Source organism: Babylonia areolata, chromosome 1 (genome assembly GCF_041734735.1).
Source record: "Babylonia areolata isolate BAREFJ2019XMU chromosome 1, ASM4173473v1, whole genome shotgun sequence".
NCBI lineage: Eukaryota > Metazoa > Mollusca > Gastropoda > Neogastropoda > Buccinidae > Babylonia > Babylonia areolata.
In genome coordinates, this window is record NC_134876.1 from 39,072,347 (window position 1) to 39,091,656 (window position 19,310).

At 38.3% G+C, this 19,310-nt stretch overlaps 1 protein-coding gene across 2 annotated transcripts in view; it reads right to left on the reverse strand.

Annotated features, from left to right (window-relative positions):
• LOC143282756 (uncharacterized) overlaps positions 1 to 19,310 on the reverse strand; it is a 199,325-nt gene that overhangs the window by 135,414 nt on the left and 44,601 nt on the right. For both annotated transcript variants that reach the window (XM_076588518.1, XM_076588509.1), the window contains exons 10-16: positions 18,396 to 18,594; positions 17,762 to 17,931; positions 16,727 to 16,871; positions 12,820 to 13,017; positions 5,381 to 5,554; positions 3,139 to 3,321; positions 2,272 to 2,460 (exon numbers count right to left, since the gene is read on the reverse strand). In XM_076588518.1, the coding sequence (XP_076444633.1) occupies positions 2,272 to 2,460; positions 3,139 to 3,321; positions 5,381 to 5,554; positions 12,820 to 13,017; positions 16,727 to 16,871; positions 17,762 to 17,931; positions 18,396 to 18,594 (1,258 nt within the window). The remainder of the gene's footprint in view (positions 1 to 2,271; positions 2,461 to 3,138; positions 3,322 to 5,380; positions 5,555 to 12,819; positions 13,018 to 16,726; positions 16,872 to 17,761; positions 17,932 to 18,395; positions 18,595 to 19,310) is intronic.

The window sequence follows — 19,310 nt, forward strand, 5'->3', positions numbered from 1 at the left end:
ACACACACACACACACACACACACACACACACACACCTGTGAGCACACACACTAGTAAATCATAGACAAAAAAACATGAGAAAACATCATATCTCATCACAGTATAATCAACATCCATTTTTCATACTTATTGCCATTCACTGTCCCCTTTTTTTCCAAAATAATTACCATTCACACATCACACATTTTTTCGTAGTTATTGCCATTCACATAACCGATATTTTTTGCATTACCATTGCCATTCACACATCCTGAACTTTTTTCTTGATCATTGCTATTCTCACACCCCACATCTTTTTTTTTTTAATCAATGCCATTCACTCACCTCATGTTTTTTTATGATCACTACCATTCACACACCCCATATTTTTTTTATGATCACTACCATTCACACACCCAATATTTTTTATTATCACTGCCATTCACACACCCAATTTTTTTTTTTATCACTGCCATTCACACACCCCATATTTTTTTTATGATCAATACCATTCATACACCCCATATTTTTTTATTATCACTGCCATTCACACACCCTATATTTTTTATGATCACTACGATTCACACACCCCATATTTTTTATGATCACTGCCATTCACACACCCCATATTTTTTTATGATCACTACCATTCACACACCCCATATTTTTTATGATCACTGCCATTCACACACCCTATATTTTTTTATGATCACTGCCATTCACACACCCCATATTTTTTATGATCACTGCCATTCACACACCCTATATTTTTTTTATTATCACTGCCATTCACACACCGCATATTTTTTTATGATCACTACCATTCACACACCCAATATTTTTTATGATCACTATGATTCACACACCCCATATTTTTTATGATCACTGCCATTCACACACCCCATATTTTTTTATGATCACTACCATTCACACACCCTATATTTTTTATGATCACTGCCATTCACACACCCTATATTTTTTTTATGATCACTGCCATTCACACACCCTATATTTTTTTATGATCACTTCCATTCACACACCCTATATTTTTTTATGATCACTACCATTCACACACCCAATATTTTTTATGATCACTGCCATTCACACACCCCATATTTTTTATGATCACTACCATTCACACACCCTATATTTTTTATGATCACTACCATTCACACACCCTATATTTTTTTATGATCACTTCCATTCACACACCCTATATTTTTTTATGATCACTACCATTCACACACCCAATATTTTTTATGATCACTGCCATTCACACACCCCATATTTTTTATGATCACTACCATTCACACACCCTATATTTTCTCAATGATCACTGCCATTCACACACCCCATATTTTTTTATGATCACTGCCATTCACACACCCCATATTTTTTATGATCACTACCATTCACACACCCCATATTTTTTATGATCACTACCATTCACATACCCTATATTTTCTCAATGATCACTGCCATTCACACACCCCATATTTTTTATGATCACTACCATTCACACACCCTATATTTTCTCAATGATCACTGCCATGCACACACCCCATATTTTTTATGATCACTGCCATTCACACACCCCATACTTTTTTATGATCACTACCATTCACACACCCTATATTTTCTCAATGATCACTGCCATTCACAAACCCCATATTTTTTATGATCACTGCTATTCACCAACCCCCCATATTTTTTATGATCACTGCTATTCACCCCCCCCCCCCTATATTTTTTTTTATGAACACTACCATTCACACACCCCATATTTTCTTATTGATCCCTGCCATTCACACACCCCATATTTTTTATGATCCCTGCCATTCACACACCCCATATTTTTTCATATTCATTCCCATTTACATACCCCACATTCCTTCATAACTAGTGCTATGGTGCATCCTGTTTATGCAATAACTGCCATCCTGACACATATATTTTTTCACACTCATTGCCATTCACATCCCCAACATTTTTTTATACTGACTGCAAGGTTCATCACCTTCTGTGACATGATGGACATACATGATTGCACACACACACACACACACACACACACACACACACACACACACAATCACTCCCACATTCCCACACAAGCCACTTCATTCAAAGAACTAAACCCTTCCATCCTTACATAGTTGTTCTGAGTGGGCACTGGATGAGGAGACTATCAGAGCAATGCAGATAGAGAACTTACTTGCATGTGATTCTGAATATCCCCTTCTTCCCTATCCCCCCTTCCCACCCTTTTTCACATACATCTTGATACTTACATGAGCAGTGGAAGCCTTGGAGTCCCTGCAGTGATCTGTCCTGTGAACAAGTCACAACAGTGGAGTCGCCTCCTGGGGCAGCGTAACCCTGATGGCAGCTGGCTGTTACACTGTCTCCCACTTGGATCATCTCCCCACCTTTTTCCAGCATTCCATTGGGAATTGACATGGGCACGTAGCACTGCAGCACTGCATAAAGAATTATTGCAGGTATTAGACCAAGTGATTCACAGTGAACTGTGTGCATGCACTGGAAGGAAGTGTCTGCAAAAGGTGTGTGCATGGATGTATGTGTGTGTGTGTGTGTGTGTGTGTGTGTGTGTGTGTGTGTGTGCACAGAAGATACTATGAATGATGTAAGCATACACAAGTATGTATGTGAGACAAAGTGAGAGAGAGAGAGAGAGAGAGAGAGAGAGAGAGAGAGACACACACACACACACACACACACAGACCACATGAACATGTTCACTTACATTGTGTTCACATACTGCAAACATAAAAGCATGTTTGTATACATATCTATATGTACATATTTATTTGTCTGCATCTTATCTATACAGCCAGTGAAGCCTCTTTTGCATTTATACAGACCAAAAATTAGTGATTTGCACCCTTAAGTATTTTCTGTGGAACTGCAGCATTTCAATACAGATCTAAAGAAACTGTCAAATAAGAAATACTCAAATGCTCTCTTCTAACTGATCAAATTAAAACCAGCTGATTTTATCAATATTCTTGCAAAATGCATGATAAATATACAGTTAGCAGTCATACATGCAAGATTTTCCTCCAAGAGACCAGGCAGGCTTTACACACTCTGACCTGCATAGTAATAAAGACATGACCTGAGACTGAAAGGCTCACCTTCACAGCTGGGTACGCTGGCAGACCAGTTTCCATCAGACTGACAAAAGAGGAGGGGATGCCCAACAATCTGGTAGCCAGCAGAACATGTGTACTCCACAATGGAGCTGAAATTGCTGCCATCTCCTGATCGGATCTGTTTATTAGCGTTGGCTATGTCAGGCAATGGAGAACAAGAGGAGGCTGTAATAAAAGTGGACAATTTTGTTTATAATTCACCAGTAGCATCTACCTTGGGAAATAAAAGTAATCTGCTGCAGAGTCTCTGTTCTTCTCATTCTCACCAGCAATCAACCCCTGTTCAGTGACTTGTCAGCCATCTCTGACCAAGGAGTGAAAATGAAAAAATGCTTTGAAAAAAAATACGGAGTGACAGGGAAGAAGAAACCAGAAGTGTAACAAGAGGCAAAACAAAACAAGTTCAAAGTGTGGTCAGCCTCTCTCATGATCCTCCACAAGGTACAGTGCTTGATTCCTACCAAAGCAAACAATAATCATTTCATCCTTCGGGGGACTCATCAGGCTTGTGACTCTCATTGCCAACTGCAAAAAAAGTCTCCAACACATGCAAGAAGCACCTTCCAGATGTGGAGTTAATTTGGAGGAGAAATACTGCCATAACTTACTTTGTGCAACAAATGGGTGAGAAGGGTGGGGTGGGGGGTTAGAGAACAGCTGAAGCAGAAATGAAAATAAAGTATGGTTATCCAATACAGGAAATAAAAAATAAAAATATAAATGAATCTTTTTTTAATATATAATATAAACATTTACTACCACATGAAAATGTTATTCAAAGAGGTCAGAAAATACAGAAAAAAGTTTTCCATAAAATTCATTATGTCAAACATATATGGCTAAAAATAAGAATAATTAACAGAACTGTTGCTGCATAGAAGGTGCTTCTTGCATGTGTTGGAGACTTTTTTTGCAGTTGGCAATGAGAGTCACAAGCCTGATGAGTCCCCCGAAGGATGAAATGGATGCAGCTGCTAAATCTAACAGTCAATTGTACTTTCTGTGAAGTTAGTACGAGATTATTTTGAACCCTATTTAAGGAACTGCAGACATGTTCTACAGTTCTTGGATTCATTCACTGATAAATGTTAAAACTGTGAAACATGAAAATTTCAAGTGACCTGGTCATTTTTGGTATGATGAACATTTTCCAACAGACGTTATTTTTATTTTCTTATACTGTTTACTCAAGTACCGGTATGTATCTGCAAACACAGAATCAGTAAATGTCTTCCAAACATGAAGTGTATTCCAAAGGTTGCTAAGCACAAAGTTTAAGACTGAAGAATATGTTTTAAAAATCACCTGTGACATACTGACTTTTTTACATCAAAATGCATGTACTACAAAATAGTACTTTTATGTGAAAAAACATAAAAGACAAAGTCATTAAATAAAAACAAGTACACATCAGTATTCTTCAAAAATAACATTAGTATTATTCAAAATAACGCTCTGTGTAGTACATTTTCTTTATTTGCAACCACTTCATAAATATTTGCATATGTACTCTTTGTGTATCTTCAAATTCGTGAGTCTCTTGTTATCTATTTATTGCTTTATTTGTTTCTTCATTTGCTGACTATTCTTTTAATGTTTTAAATACTTTATGCAGAAATTTTCTCATTAAAGAATGCACCCCCAAAAAAAGTATTTCAAGCTATGTAAAATCAGATAGTTGTTTATAACAATTATTCACCTCAACCTGTATCATTAATTACAAAAAAAAGACAAAACAAAAGAAGAAGCCAACCTCCTGCAGTATATTCCAACAACTGTTCTATTCAGCTTCCGCTTTCTTTCAAGCAAAGTCATTTCTTTTTTTAATACCTTTTCATTTTCACTCCTAGATATCAGCTGAACGAAAAGATTCTGAGAGCTACCTGAAAAATGTTAGATACAATGACAGAGAGGCCTAAATTTATCATTTGAAAAACACAGTTAGATAAGAAAAACTGGTTACCTGCATAACGAATTATGTGGACTGAAATAGCGAGCTCTCAGTCTGACCCCGAGTCATTCTTATGAGCAATGTCAGTGGAGAAGAATTTTCTTAGAAAAATCTCAAACTTGACTGAAAACCTGTGGGTTTAATCAACATCATCAATTCTGCAACTTTATCTTATTTTCAATGGCAGTTTCATTCCGAACCTACATTTTAAAAATATAGGGCCTTACAAAAGCGTTCAACTGAAAACATGGGGAGGGGGTGAGAAAGACTCACTTTGACAAGTTGGCGTGTCTGTCCAGGTGCCATTCTCAGTACAGGTGATGGTGTCCTCTCCAGTCATGGCAAATCCTGGGTAACACAGGTAGGTGACTGTTCCCTTGTACGTCACATTTGTGGACCTCACCACATAGGCTTTCTCCACAGGAGGTGCCTGTCCACAGTACTTTGCTGCACAACACATTGACACAAGCACACTTCATTTCAATGGAATGAGAGATAATGGGTGGGTGGGAGACTGAGGGTGGGGGTTCTGGCAGGAAGAAGAGAGAGAAAGGAAGAGTGTATAGAAGGGGGAGAGGTCGGTGTGTTTGAGAGACAGAACTCAGAACTCAGATGATTTAATGCACTAGGCCATATGCCCATGTCATTGGGACGAGGACAAAAAACAAAACAAAACAAACAAACAAACAAACAAAACCCAACAACAACAGCAACAACAACAAAAATGCAGTAAAAACAAACGCCAAAATCAAGTAAACAACACTGAATACATATCAGTACACATACAAACAATAGTACAGACATACACATACACAGCAGTGCGATTGATAAGGAGGTATTTAAGTTTAAACACGTTTTAACTTTTAATAATTTGATAAGTTAACTGTTATACACTTTCTCTAAATCCGAATGCCTCTTTTTTAAAGCCTCAAAAATATACCATGCAACAACTTTACAATGTTTGTCACTGGCCATCAAAAGTGTCATTTAAAACACTGATGGTCGGGAGAAAAATTTGCGGGGTAAATACTTTTCCCTGATGTCACAATAGTTTGAACAGAACAATAAAAAGTGAATTTCAGATTCTGGAGCATTTCTACAAAATAGACAAAGCATACTCTCAGGTGATCGGGCAATGAAGCCATATCTATGAGTTTTTAAGGGAGAAACACCTAACCTGAAGCGTATTAATGCTTTTCTAACAGCAATGGTATTTATTTTGAATACAGCTTGGGGAATGTAAGGAACCAATTTAAATGAAGTATAAAAAGAAAACCGTTCTCCTGAAACATGACTATTCCAGTCCTGAAGAAAACAATCTTTTAATCTCTGTTTGAATAGAGACAAAAATCCCGTATTAAAGCCCACCCCTTGGTTTTCCCAAACATGTCCAGATCCATAATGGTATAATGTGAAACACACATTAGAAACCCAGCTGTTTTTATTATTACATTGTAAGTTGTAAAGCATTTTGTATGTTTTGAATGGTAGACGGTGTGAAGGCATCTTAAGCCAAAGTTTTATACATTTAGTGTATGTTGTTATATAGAGTGGATGCCTTCCTGTCTCTGCACAGATTAGAGCATTTGGAGTTCTAATGCTTACATTTAGTAATCTCTTTAAAGCAAATAAATGGACTTTTTCAATAATACTTTGATCAGCCCTCATGCCCCAGACCTCAGAAGCATATGTGAGCATAGGCTGTATTTGGCTATCAAATAACTTGAAGAATATTTGTGGAGATTGGTCACCAATTGTCAACAGCAATTTTAAAATGGAAAGAACCCCCTTTTTAGCTCTAACAGCCATGTCTTCTAATGCATATGAGAAAGTGAGACCTGTTGAAAATATAATACCAAGATATTTATAGCAATTAACAATCTCTAGCTTTTGGCCATCATAAAGCCATTTCTTTTTTGATGAAACATAACCACCATTTCTGAATATAACTATCTTAGATTTGTCAAAATTTACAAAGAGACCAAGGTTTTTGGCAGTATCCCTCAGGATATTCAGTTGTTGCTGAAGGCCAGTTACAGTGTAGGATAAGAGGATAACATCATCTGCAAATAACAAAATGTCCTCAGGAGACAATCTGATGCCATGTTTACCAAATGTTTGAATGTCGTCAGCTAGCTCATTTATCAGAAAGGAGAATAAAATTGGACTACATATTTCCCCTTGTTTTACACCAAGAGGGCAGAAAAAATAGTGAGTCAGGTCATTGCCAACTCTTACTCTTGCTTTAACGACATTGTATATACTTTTAATTGCTTTATACATTCTCCCTGTTACACCATTTTGCTTGAGGACCCTCCAAAATTGGTTTCTATCTGCTAAATCGAAGGCTTTTTTAAAATCAATAAACGCAACATAAAGCTTAGTGGTTAAGGTGTTGCTTTTGTACCAGACCTAGCAGAGTAAATATGTGATCAGTAGTACTACAATTTTTGCGAAATCCTGCTAGAGCTTCATTTATAATTTTATTGTCGTCAGCCCATGTAGTGAGACATTTATTCAAGATGTAGCTGTATATCTTACTGCACATATTTAACAGAGAAATTCCTCTATAATTGTCGGGGCAATTAATATCACCTTTCTTGTCCACTGTTTGTATTACAGATTCTCTCCACTTGTCTGGAAAAGTTCCTGTCTCAAAAAGTTTGTTGAAGTATTTTGTAAGAAATGTCACAACAAGGGGATTAGAATACTTGAAGAAATCATTTATCAAACCATCAGGTCCAGGTGCCTTATTATTCTTTAGAGTTTTTAGGTCATTTCGCACTTCGTCTTCTGTAATGTCACAGTCAAGAATTTCATGTGTCATTGAGTGATGATCATTAATCTGTGAATCAGGCTCATTTTCGTCAGGTGTATCTTGATCGTTTACATCCGAAGAAAACAGATTTTTTAAGTGATCATAGCATATATCAGGGGTTATCATACTTTGTATGTACTCTTTCTTTGTTATTGATCTAACAGTTCTCCAGAGTGTGTTGGGATCCTTGGAACTAGATAAAAGTGTGTCAAGAGCATGCTCTTTGTGTTTGTTATATTTCTCCTTCAGAAATTTCTTATATTCTTTTCTTTGTTCCATGTATGCTACTCTTTTCTCATCTGCATGTCCTAATGTTCTGCATTTCCTTAGGGTTTGTCGTAAAGCACGTCGTTTTGCAAAACATTCACCATCAAACCACAAACTATTATTTCTTTTGCCTTAAGTGACCTGTTTAAGGATGGAAGAACCAGCTTTATGCATGGCTTCATTAAACTTAACTAAAGCACCATTAATATCAATTTCAATTAGATTAAATGCGCTTCTCATAAGTTCTGAAACTTTGTCTGAGTAAAACTCAGATGAAAATTTGCTTGCTTTGTCAATGTTCCAAACATACTTTGGTACCATTTGCCTTTTTGGTCTCGCAATGGTTAAAGTTTGTTTAGTTAATTTGATTTTCAACTCTACAGGCATATGTTTAGATTCTATCCTGGAAGAAACATGAATACTAACGGCACAGTCCATGATACTTCTAGACATGATAAAGTAATCGATAATGCTTGCTCCATTATGAGCTATATAAGTAAATTCTCCTCATCACCAGGCAATAGACCATTCATTATAACTAAATTAAACTGGTCACAAACATTCAGTAAATACTGACCAAAGTCGTTAATATCAACATCTTTTGAGGCGCGTGCATAAATACTGTCAACACTGGCTATATCAAGGTCATTGTCAAAATACTGAAGATCTCTACCATTTTTTCCACCAGTCCTTGCATTTAAATCACCACATACAATGACAGGAAGGTCAACAGCGACTTCAAAGACGTCAAGCAAACACTGCTCATGCAAGGATATACCATTGTATATCTCAGTTTCTTTGTAGTACACGCTCTGAGATGGAGGCAAGTAAAAGACAGTCTGTCGTCAAACCTGTAATTTGTTTGGATATTTTTTAGTACAATACAATTATCATATTCTGTGTAAATCACAGAAGTCACAGTCTTGAGTTGTTTTCTTACAAGCATAGCCACACCCCCAGACAATCTTGCTGTGACAGCATTTGTCAGTCTGACAGCAGGTGAAACAAAGACATTATAATCTTGGAATAGAAAATTTGGAAAAAATTTTGAGAATGTTTCGGAAAGAAAGATGAAATCAAAATTGTGTAAGTAAGATCGAACACATGGGTCATATGCACAAGTAAGTCCTTCAACATTGTAAATGACAAAACTAAGTGATGTTTTAGCACTGTTTTCAAAGACATGGACACGGCCGAATCCCTAGGTATCAGTATTAACCATACCATCTGCTTTCCTAGGGGTGCTTTTAAATGCTTCTGTAAGTTGTGTCTGTCTGCATTTATCTTTGCTGCGTGTTTGTGGGCCAGTGAATGATGTCTGATTGAGTTCATTTTCGATAGCAAGGACTGAGGTTGACTGAGTGACTGTGTCGGATTTGAAAGATGTATCATGCAGCTTGACCGCACTGTACTGTTCGTCACTCTGCGAAACTAAACACTGACTTTGGTTGTCAGGGGCACATGGCTCTGAAACAAATCTCTGTTTAACGAAAGTCTGGCTTTCAGCGTCAAAAGAGAAAGTATCATCTGGGTCACCATGACCAGAGGGGGCGTACACAGACTGAGGTGAAACAGAAGAATGTTCACGACCTTGTGGACTGAAAGTATCTTGACAGGTGTCATCATGGGGAAGGGGTGGGTCCACAGTGTCTACTGTGGTCAGGTCAGCAGCTTGGGGAGAAACTGTAGACCTGCTGGCTGGAGTCTCGATGACGGTGGCTGCACTATCATCCTGCTCACCAGAAGAGCAGATGACCTCGCAACTGCCGCCGGGGCCATGATCTGGAGACCAGGCTGCCATTGGGCCGTCAACGTCTTCTCTATGACCTCCACCGACACTGGTCGATCCGGTAGGCAGGGACACCTTTGAATGACTGCATGACGACTGTTGTCCTGGGAGTAAAGGGTATTCTGACATATCAAAAATGGAAGGGGGGGTAATTGAAGGTCTGTTGGATGTCCATTCAGCACAGTGTTCCCTTCTGGGCACGTCTCTGGCAGGTGCGTTTTGAACAGTACGGGGAGCCTGTCCACGTTGATGACTGTTCCTGAACAGTAGACACCCATTACGAAAGTAGGCATTTCTTCCCTGCCGTTTCTGTTCTTGTAGCACCTTCTGCTGTCGGGTGGTCAGGTCAGCCGCTGTTCAGATGCCCAGCTTGTCCGCCATTTTGTTTCTTGTTCCCCTGTCCTCCAGAAGGAGGAGTCTGTCAGGCAAGGAGTGGAGATGCACTAACAGAACACAAGGATAGTTGGAATCTTCACGCTTCCGTCCAGTGCGGTGGGCAGATTCAATATCAGCAGCTCTCCACGTTTTGCTGGGATAGTAGTTGTTCAGCAGTTTCACTACTTTGTCACGGCATGTCTTACGGTCCTCATTAGATCCCTCCTGAACATTAAAGAAACGGATGTTGTTGTTTTTGGAATTCGCCTCAAGCTTTTCTACCTCTTTGCTCAAACTGTTTGCTGTGTCAGAACAGTATCTTTGGTCATCTTGTAGTCGGTTGCATTCGTGCTCCAAAAAGTCACATTTCTGACAGAGCCAGTCAACATCCACCATGAGCCGGTCATTTTCACACCTTAAACTTTGGCAGCATTCTTTGACGGAGTCCATATCTTTGATCAGAGTTGTCTGGGTCTGACGAAACTCCTGGAAATGTCTCTTCATGCTGTCTGCCAAAAAGTTTAACGAACTACCAAGGTGGTCCACAACATTCTGTATCCATCTCATGTCAACAGCCTGGAGAGGGAGGTGTGAGTTTGGTGGGAAAGGGGGGAATGGAGGGAGGGGAGTGGGGATAGGGAGGAGATAACAAAGCGAAATAATGTGCAGAGTTTGACGGAAGTTGAACTCTTCCTGTGACATTGTGGGAGCTGGGGAGACCTGCAACCGAATCTGTTCCTGGTCCTGGGTTTGATTCAATGTCTCCGCATTGAAGCAAGAAACCAGACAAAAGAACAATGGTACAGATAGTAAGACTTCCAGGCGGACCCTCATGAGTCTCCATATATGTACAGACACAAGTCTGAAAACAAAAGAATACGGGTTTCCTTTTCACAAATCTATGTGTGGTGACTAGCATCTGTATCCAGCGGAGCTGAGGAAAACATTCATTCGAAGGAGTAGACTTGAAAGAACTGCTGTCTTACAAAACCCCACATGTTGTGTCAAGTCTGTGGCTATTGTCACTGAAAATACAGCACACTGGCAACAGCGTGAGAAACACAAAAACAGTTGGAACAAAGTTCAGTGGCCAACATAGTCTTACCTTGCTGACACGTGAACGTTCATTGGTTTCTGCTCTTTTCTGCATAAAAAATTGAAATTGCCAGTAAAACTGTCCACACACTCCTCTAAATGACAAGTTAGACATAGGCATGATAGCAGCTTTTCACATAGTCGATGATTAAGAAATGTTCTTGCTCCACACAGACTAGAGACTCTGTGTTTGAGAGACAGAGACAGAGTGAAGCAGCTGTCTCCCATCACTTGCAAGTGAAGTCAAAGAATTTTAATCATCCCACAATGGAGATTACAAAACAACATTCCCTTTCTCTCCAGCAGACACACAGTGATGTGACCAGGCAACCTTTCCACCTTGCCCACTGACTTTTGTAATCCCATGCTTCAAGCCTCTGTCCATTTGTGTTTGACACAGTGATAAAGCAAACAAGTGAATGAAAAAAAAATGAAAAAAAAAGGTTGTTACTCATGCTATATGCTGCCATGATTTTGTTGGTATGCACACACTCACACACCTGCACACACACACACACGTCTCTTTTAAAATGTATATTTTTCTTTTCAACACTACCCTTTAACCCATCAGCTACATACTATTCAAAATATACAATCATATAAGAATAAGAATAACTTTATTATCTCCAACTGGAGAAATCTGGTCAGGTGCATTATCACAACATAGACAAGTAAACAACTGTAAAAGTCAACAACAGCTTTTACAAATATTACGAAGACACAAATATAAAAAATATCACATACACCGTTTCATACATACATCCACACACTGCAGGTAATAACTAGTATTCTCAATGTAAAAACAGAAAGAATTAAGAAACATTATTTGAATATAATTATAAGCATAGCCTACTATATTGCACATTGATTATAATAGACACATAAGATAAGAATAAAGATAAATTGCGGAAAACCACAACCAGATAATCAGCACACACCTGCACCCACCCACCCCCCACCCACCCCACACACGCAGATTACTTGATTAAACAAGAGTAATAAACATATGTTCTCAAATAAAAGCATTTCACATATTCGCTTTTAAAACACTGCAATTAATTATTACATCGTAATTATTAACAGAAATATATTTAGAATATGGACGTTAGCATTAGACATATTCCAATGTACATTCATCCTGCATATTGCACATTATTCATCCTACATATTGCACATTCATAATAACCAATTGTCATGTTTTTAAGCTCAGTAAACACACACACACACACACACACACACACACACACACACAACTAGAACAAGGTACAACCTATCATGCACGGACTTCACACGTCTCACATGAAACAAACAAACTTCAATTTGATAATAAAGATGATAGAAGAGAACACAGAACAACCATTTACTCACGTTCACAAACTGGAATAGACGGACGATTCCACTTGCCCCCAGGCTGACACTCAAGTTGCACACTTGACTGATGCTGAATCAGTTGATCGTAGAAGGCATAGCCAGTTGTGCAGCTGACTGTAACACTTGTACCCAGTTTGAAGCTGGAGGTGGGTGGTGTCAGCACAGTGTGGTCGTTGAAATGAGGATCCTTACAGACTGACCAAGAGCACAGGTGTCAAACAAATGACTGATGTTCTGCAGCTTCCCCATGACAGTGAGTCTACTATTACTGTCCCAAGATAAGGTGAAATCAGAATGCTTAGGCACATACATCAACATACACGCACACATATGAACACACACACACACACACACACACACACACACACTGAGAGTACAGCCTAGAAACTGAGTTGATCAGTAATTTCTCTTTTCTCATACAAAACATTTTTGCATGTGTAGCCAGGCTGGCTACAATCTTGTTGGGCCAGCTTAGCTGATGACTTTTGTGACTCGCCGAAGGTTACCGAGGAAATTGGTAAATCGGCCACAAGTTATCTCCCTTTACAGGGAGCCTATGATTTTTCATCATTTTGTTAAATTATAAACACTTCCTAATAGATGACATTATAGTTTTATGTTACTGGACTTCAGAAAGATCATACTTCTTAACTGTAATGATATCGTTAGACCAGAAAGCCTATAATTCTTTTAAATCAATATTCATGTGAATGAATGTTGGTGCGATCTTCAAAATCCACTAAGTTAAAACATACAAAATACCTTCGTTTTCTATAAATCAATATAGTTGCTGTGGAATTTAGATTGTGCATTAAAATGTAAATGATTTAGCTTTCTTCTCGTATATCGCTTTCCGTGTATGCCTAAGTTACAGACATGCGATGGTACGAAATGTCTGACAGCATTTTGGCCCCACAAAACTATCTCTTCTTCAAGCCACTGGTATTCGTCAGTGCCGTTTGAGCAAAATATGTTTTTACAATACCTAGACATTTTTATAGCGTGTTTTGCAGATGTTTGCATTTCTGTTATCAATCTGATTCATATCATACATGTATAGTTGTGTTGTAGTTGGTTTAAACGAAGTATTTCATTGTCGATCGCAAGTGCCAAAAGCACCGCCAAGCGGTGCCGACACAGGAGCTGTCTGATGAGTTTTCTCTTGAATTTTGACATAACAAATCTTTACTCTAGGAGCAGATTCTATAGATGATTTTTATATAGTTGGAAATTCGGGATTTTCAGTTACTTAACTGTTGCAATTATATTACATATCGCGACATATTAATTGTTGTAATATACAGAAAAGATACATGAACTCGTTAAAAGCTCATTCATTCAGTGACTCTTTTTGTTTACAATTTTTAACTACATTATTTTTGTAGAAAATGGTTTAGCTTAAGAAAATGCTCGTCTCTTGCAGTTTTGTGTCATATGTAATACGTCTCTGTTAGTTCCCCCAAGCCGAAAGTCAGACACCGCTAAATTTGGTCAAACAAACACAAGTTTGTCCCCTCAAGGCTTGCGGAGGGCCGATTTCGTGAGTCGCTTCGCGGCGCTGGCTTTGCAGTTCGGCGGAACAGAATATAAGGAGTGAGCGAGTGCCAGACAAAGAGAGAACTCTCCTGGTCTGGAAGAATGAAAGAAGTAAAAGAAGAAAACCGGCGCACTGCCTTCCCAAGTCTACCTTGCCTGGCTGCAGCTCTCTTCTGCAAACACCTTCTACCTGTCTTCACCTTCTCTAACACCACCTTACCACCCAATCACACATGTATGAAATTCTTGTTCTTATTCTTGTTGCTTATAGTCCAGCCAACCGCACAGGGCCATATCAGGACTGTCAAACCATACAAAAGCTCGATACAAAACAGTCATATCTAAAAAAAAAACAACTAAAAAAACACTAAGACAAACCCCAAAAACACAGTTCATGACACAGTATCGCAACTATTTAGCTCCTTAGGGCAAATAAGACTAGGCCATGCTGAGGATGCCAGCCATTCCGTTTAATTTATCATCCCCCCAGATGACAAAAAAATCGTAAAAAAGGAAAAGGCAATACTTCAAAAGCCAAACAAAAAATACATAAAAAGGCCATATAGGCAAATAACACTGCAGAATGGGCAGCTAGTGCCCATCTCTATGTTTACAATCTCACTACCTAATCGCCAGAGCAAAACAGCACAGACAGTATATAATAGCCAGAGCAAAACAGCACAGACAGTATATCATAGACAATGGAAAAGAGGAAAAAGTGTCAAGGCTTCCTTGAAAAAAAGAAAGGGGAATGGACTGGGAAGGCAGAAAAAGGAGGCAACAGTGAAGAGGAAAAAAGGCAGAAACAAAGACAGTGATAGAAAAGAGGAAATTTCTAGCACAGAATTTCCAGAAGGCAGGGATGCTATTTATACTGAAAGCCCCCCAGTAACCCCACTGGGGAATGTATGAAATTCAACAATCTTCTCAGTGACTAAGTACATCAGACAAGCAACAATCACTTTAACATGTATGAAACACAGTCTTTAACTTACGGGTATACATCAAGCAACAATGTGAAATAACAAAAAGTATATATATATATATATATATATATATATTATTTGCATGTCATATGTTTAAGTTGATAAAACTGAATGTTATTAAATCAAAAGAATATGTTTCACCACAAGTGAACAAACTTTGAAAAGCAGCAGCAATTTTAATTTTGCTTGTTTTTAATCCAAGCGACACTGTTTTTCTCAATTTCTGATGGGGACAACTAATAATCCAATGCACCTTTTCTGTCAAATCATTTTGGCATCCATTTAGACAAGTGCAACTTGCACATATTTTTTTTTATGTCTAAAACCATGGTCACTGTCCATGTCAAGATGGATTCAAAACGATTGACCTGTGCACCTGATCATGTATTCTGTTAAATATCCTCAAGTATGACCATAGTGCTGAAATACAAAGGCTGTTTGAGCAACCGTCAAATTCAATGATTGATATAAACCAGCTGCTCTGAATTGGGAATGGATGACCTGATAGAAAATGGGGGAGGTAAAGTCTGAGCAGTAAATACTTCAAGGCCAGAATGGATGACAAAGTTTACAACATGGCCACACCCCACCTGAATTTTCCACACTGTCTGATATCAAAACAGGGCTAAAACTTTCTTTCCACCAACTTTCACTTGTTTCACAAATCACACTTTGATCTGGATATTTTCTGGCTGTAGCACTGATGACTTTGTAGAGACTGCACTTTCTTTTTGATCATGTTTTAACACTTCTTCCTGATTCATTCTCGACAATAAGGTAAGCCTACTGTGAGTTTTAATTTGATTCAGTATCAGGTTGCAGAGCTGAAGATCACCAAATGCATTCTCTATGAGCTGTGAATCTAGTTCTTCCTGTAACAGCATCTTCACTTTGGATGATTTTTTTTTTCTTTAATCAGTCAGTACAGTGTATAATACAAAATGCTCCACTGATCAAAAAACATTATCAATTTGACTTTGAATACAGAAATCAAATTAATGATATGTAAATTCATGAACTGATTACAACCAATGCTTGTTGAGTTTGCTGTTGACATAATACTCCTCTCACAAAGATTTATCTTATTAATCTCAAGGGAATTTTCTCACTAATTCAAACAAGTAATCTTTCTTTAATGAAAAATATTATGGGTAATATATCACTTATCAGAACAAGTACATAATTCACTAAAATAAGAAGAAAAATAAACAATACATGAACTTAAAAATCTTAATGAAGGAATACAATAGTTTTTAAAGGTTCTGTAGAAAGCATAATGTACTTCCAAACAAATAATTTTCTATGTGAAAACAGCATATATTCTGACTTACAAGGTACTTCAGATTAGCTACACTCTGAACTATAATATCAAAAAGACTCACAAACAGAGTAGGTCAGCTTGAATCCTTTAGCAGTAATAACGGCATCGGACTCAAAGGTGGCACTGAAGGACCCAGAGCTGATGTCAAATGGACGAGGGATACTGGAGCCAGTTAGATTGTGCAGTACCACACTCCCTTCATATACCTCCACACACAAAAACCAAACTGAGGTGCAGTTACTGCTCTCATCCTGCCTGAGAAAAAATGAGTGAAAATGCATGTGGGATGAATGCATAAGTGCATGAATGTGTACATGCATGTGTGTGTGCATGTGTGCATGTTGTATGTGTGTACATAGTTATCTCTGATTTTGAGTGTGTGCATGTGTGTATGTTGTGTTTGTGTGTATATGTATGAGTGTGTGTGTTTGGTGTGTGTTTTGTATGTGTCGAAATGTGCATCAGCTTCTGTATATTTGTGTATGTATGTGCACCCTTTAAACTTACACACACACACACACACAAACACACACACACACACATGCGTGCGTGCACGCATGCCCATGCACACACACATATGCTGTTGTACACACACACACACACACACACACACACACGCACACACACACACATACACACACACACATGCACGCATACACACACAAACACACACACACACACACACAAGCAAAGTGTTCATAAAATACACAGGAAAAAAAGACACACACACACTCACACACTCATACACACACACACACACACACACACACACACACACACACACACACAGAGAGAGAGAGAGAGAGAGAGAAGCACACATACTTCAAAATATAAGAAAGATTTTGGTTTGGAAGAGTGGGAAAGAGAGAGAAAGAGAGAGAGATTTGCATATGTATGCATACATACATGCATATATGTATTTATGAACATAATTATGCATATGTACATGAATGTATGCATATGTGTATGTATGTATATTGGAGTCCCACCACTTTCAACCATGATTAAACACATAGACATAAATCATGATTTATTTCTACACTAAAAAAAAATAGTTCACTTCATACCATTCAAAAGCAAACGGTGTATCACATACCAGAAGTCTATCACTTTTGTGTAGCTGCATTTCATCAAAGTTCACAGTAATAGTAGCACCTCCAGGCACGGTAACATTGTAAGTGCAGGTCTGATAGGCGCTGTATGGCTTCTTGTCATAGCCCGGAGATTTGATTTCCCCACTTTTATCTGTGAGACTGATACTGCAACCTGAGGGACAATAAGAGGAATATGTGCTCATGAATTAAACTGTCTACAGTTTTAAACATTAACATCTTTTTGTTGGTGTCAACAGACAAATTATTTCCAAAAAACTTTGTTGCAAAAGTTTACATTGGACACACACACATACACACATGCATGCAAACAACAGAAAACAGGGTTATTACACTGACTCACAAACATGAGCCAAAAATAAGACCATAACATTGTGATGGGATCCATATCAATTACAATCACACTGGTCTAGGAAACATTTTACCGGTACCTCAAGTGAGATTACCAATGCAGAAAGCAACAAGCATAACTTATCTAAAAATTTAAAACTGACAATATAAATCATAATAGTATCCTTCAGTTCCAAAAGGAAGTTTTACCTACACACACACACACACACACACACACACACACACACACACAGAGAGTTGACAGCACACTAACACAGACTTCCCCACCTTCCCAGTAATTGAACTTGAACCCTTTGCCTGTGTCCATGCCCCTGGTCTGCATGGTGATGTACAGCTTGTCCCCTGTGGACATCACATACGATGGTGTGGGACCTGAGGCCCCCAGTCTCTCCAGCAAGGGGCTGTGCACTGTATCCCCATCTCTGATCACAATCCTGTCCTGCCCCTTCAAGTCCACCTCCACAATCTGAGCACAAAAACATACAGAAAAAAATCTGACAACTTGGCACACAACCCAGTGTCATAGTGCTTGGCATTTTCTATGTGCTGGCAAATACTGTATAGATAAATAAATTGTCCAGAGAAAGAACCCAAGAAATTTCCTCAAGAAGAATGCTCAAAGTCTCTTCTGGTCATTCACCTGGACTAGTACACAAGCAATACCTGGACAAGAAATGTACAAAAATAAACTGACTTTATTTTGAAACTGTCTTTTACATTATAAGAATAAGAATACTACAATTAATAATAAGAATAATACTAACAATAATAACAAGAGGTCCAGCTGAGCACAGCACTGCTTTATGGGAGTAGACTCACCTTTTTTACAGTAAAATGTAAGCAAAGCAATGAAGAAAATAGGCAAAAGAGATAAATAGACCAAAGTTTACTCCTTTCCAGACGAACATGTATTTGGGATTCATTCAACATTTCTAAATTGGTTTTCTTCATACCTGTCCAACCACTTCCAGATTGTCTCTGTTAATAACTTTAAGTCTGATCCAACCCTGATCTCCTATGGTGTGCCATAAGGCTCTGTCCTGGGCCCTGCTCTGTTTGTTCTGAACACTGCTCCTCTTTCTGATGTCATTTCTGGCCATTCTGTTCTTCACCACTCTTTTGCTGATGATACTCAGCTACAAAAGTTTGCAGAATCTAGCCAAATAGATAGTCTGATTTAGT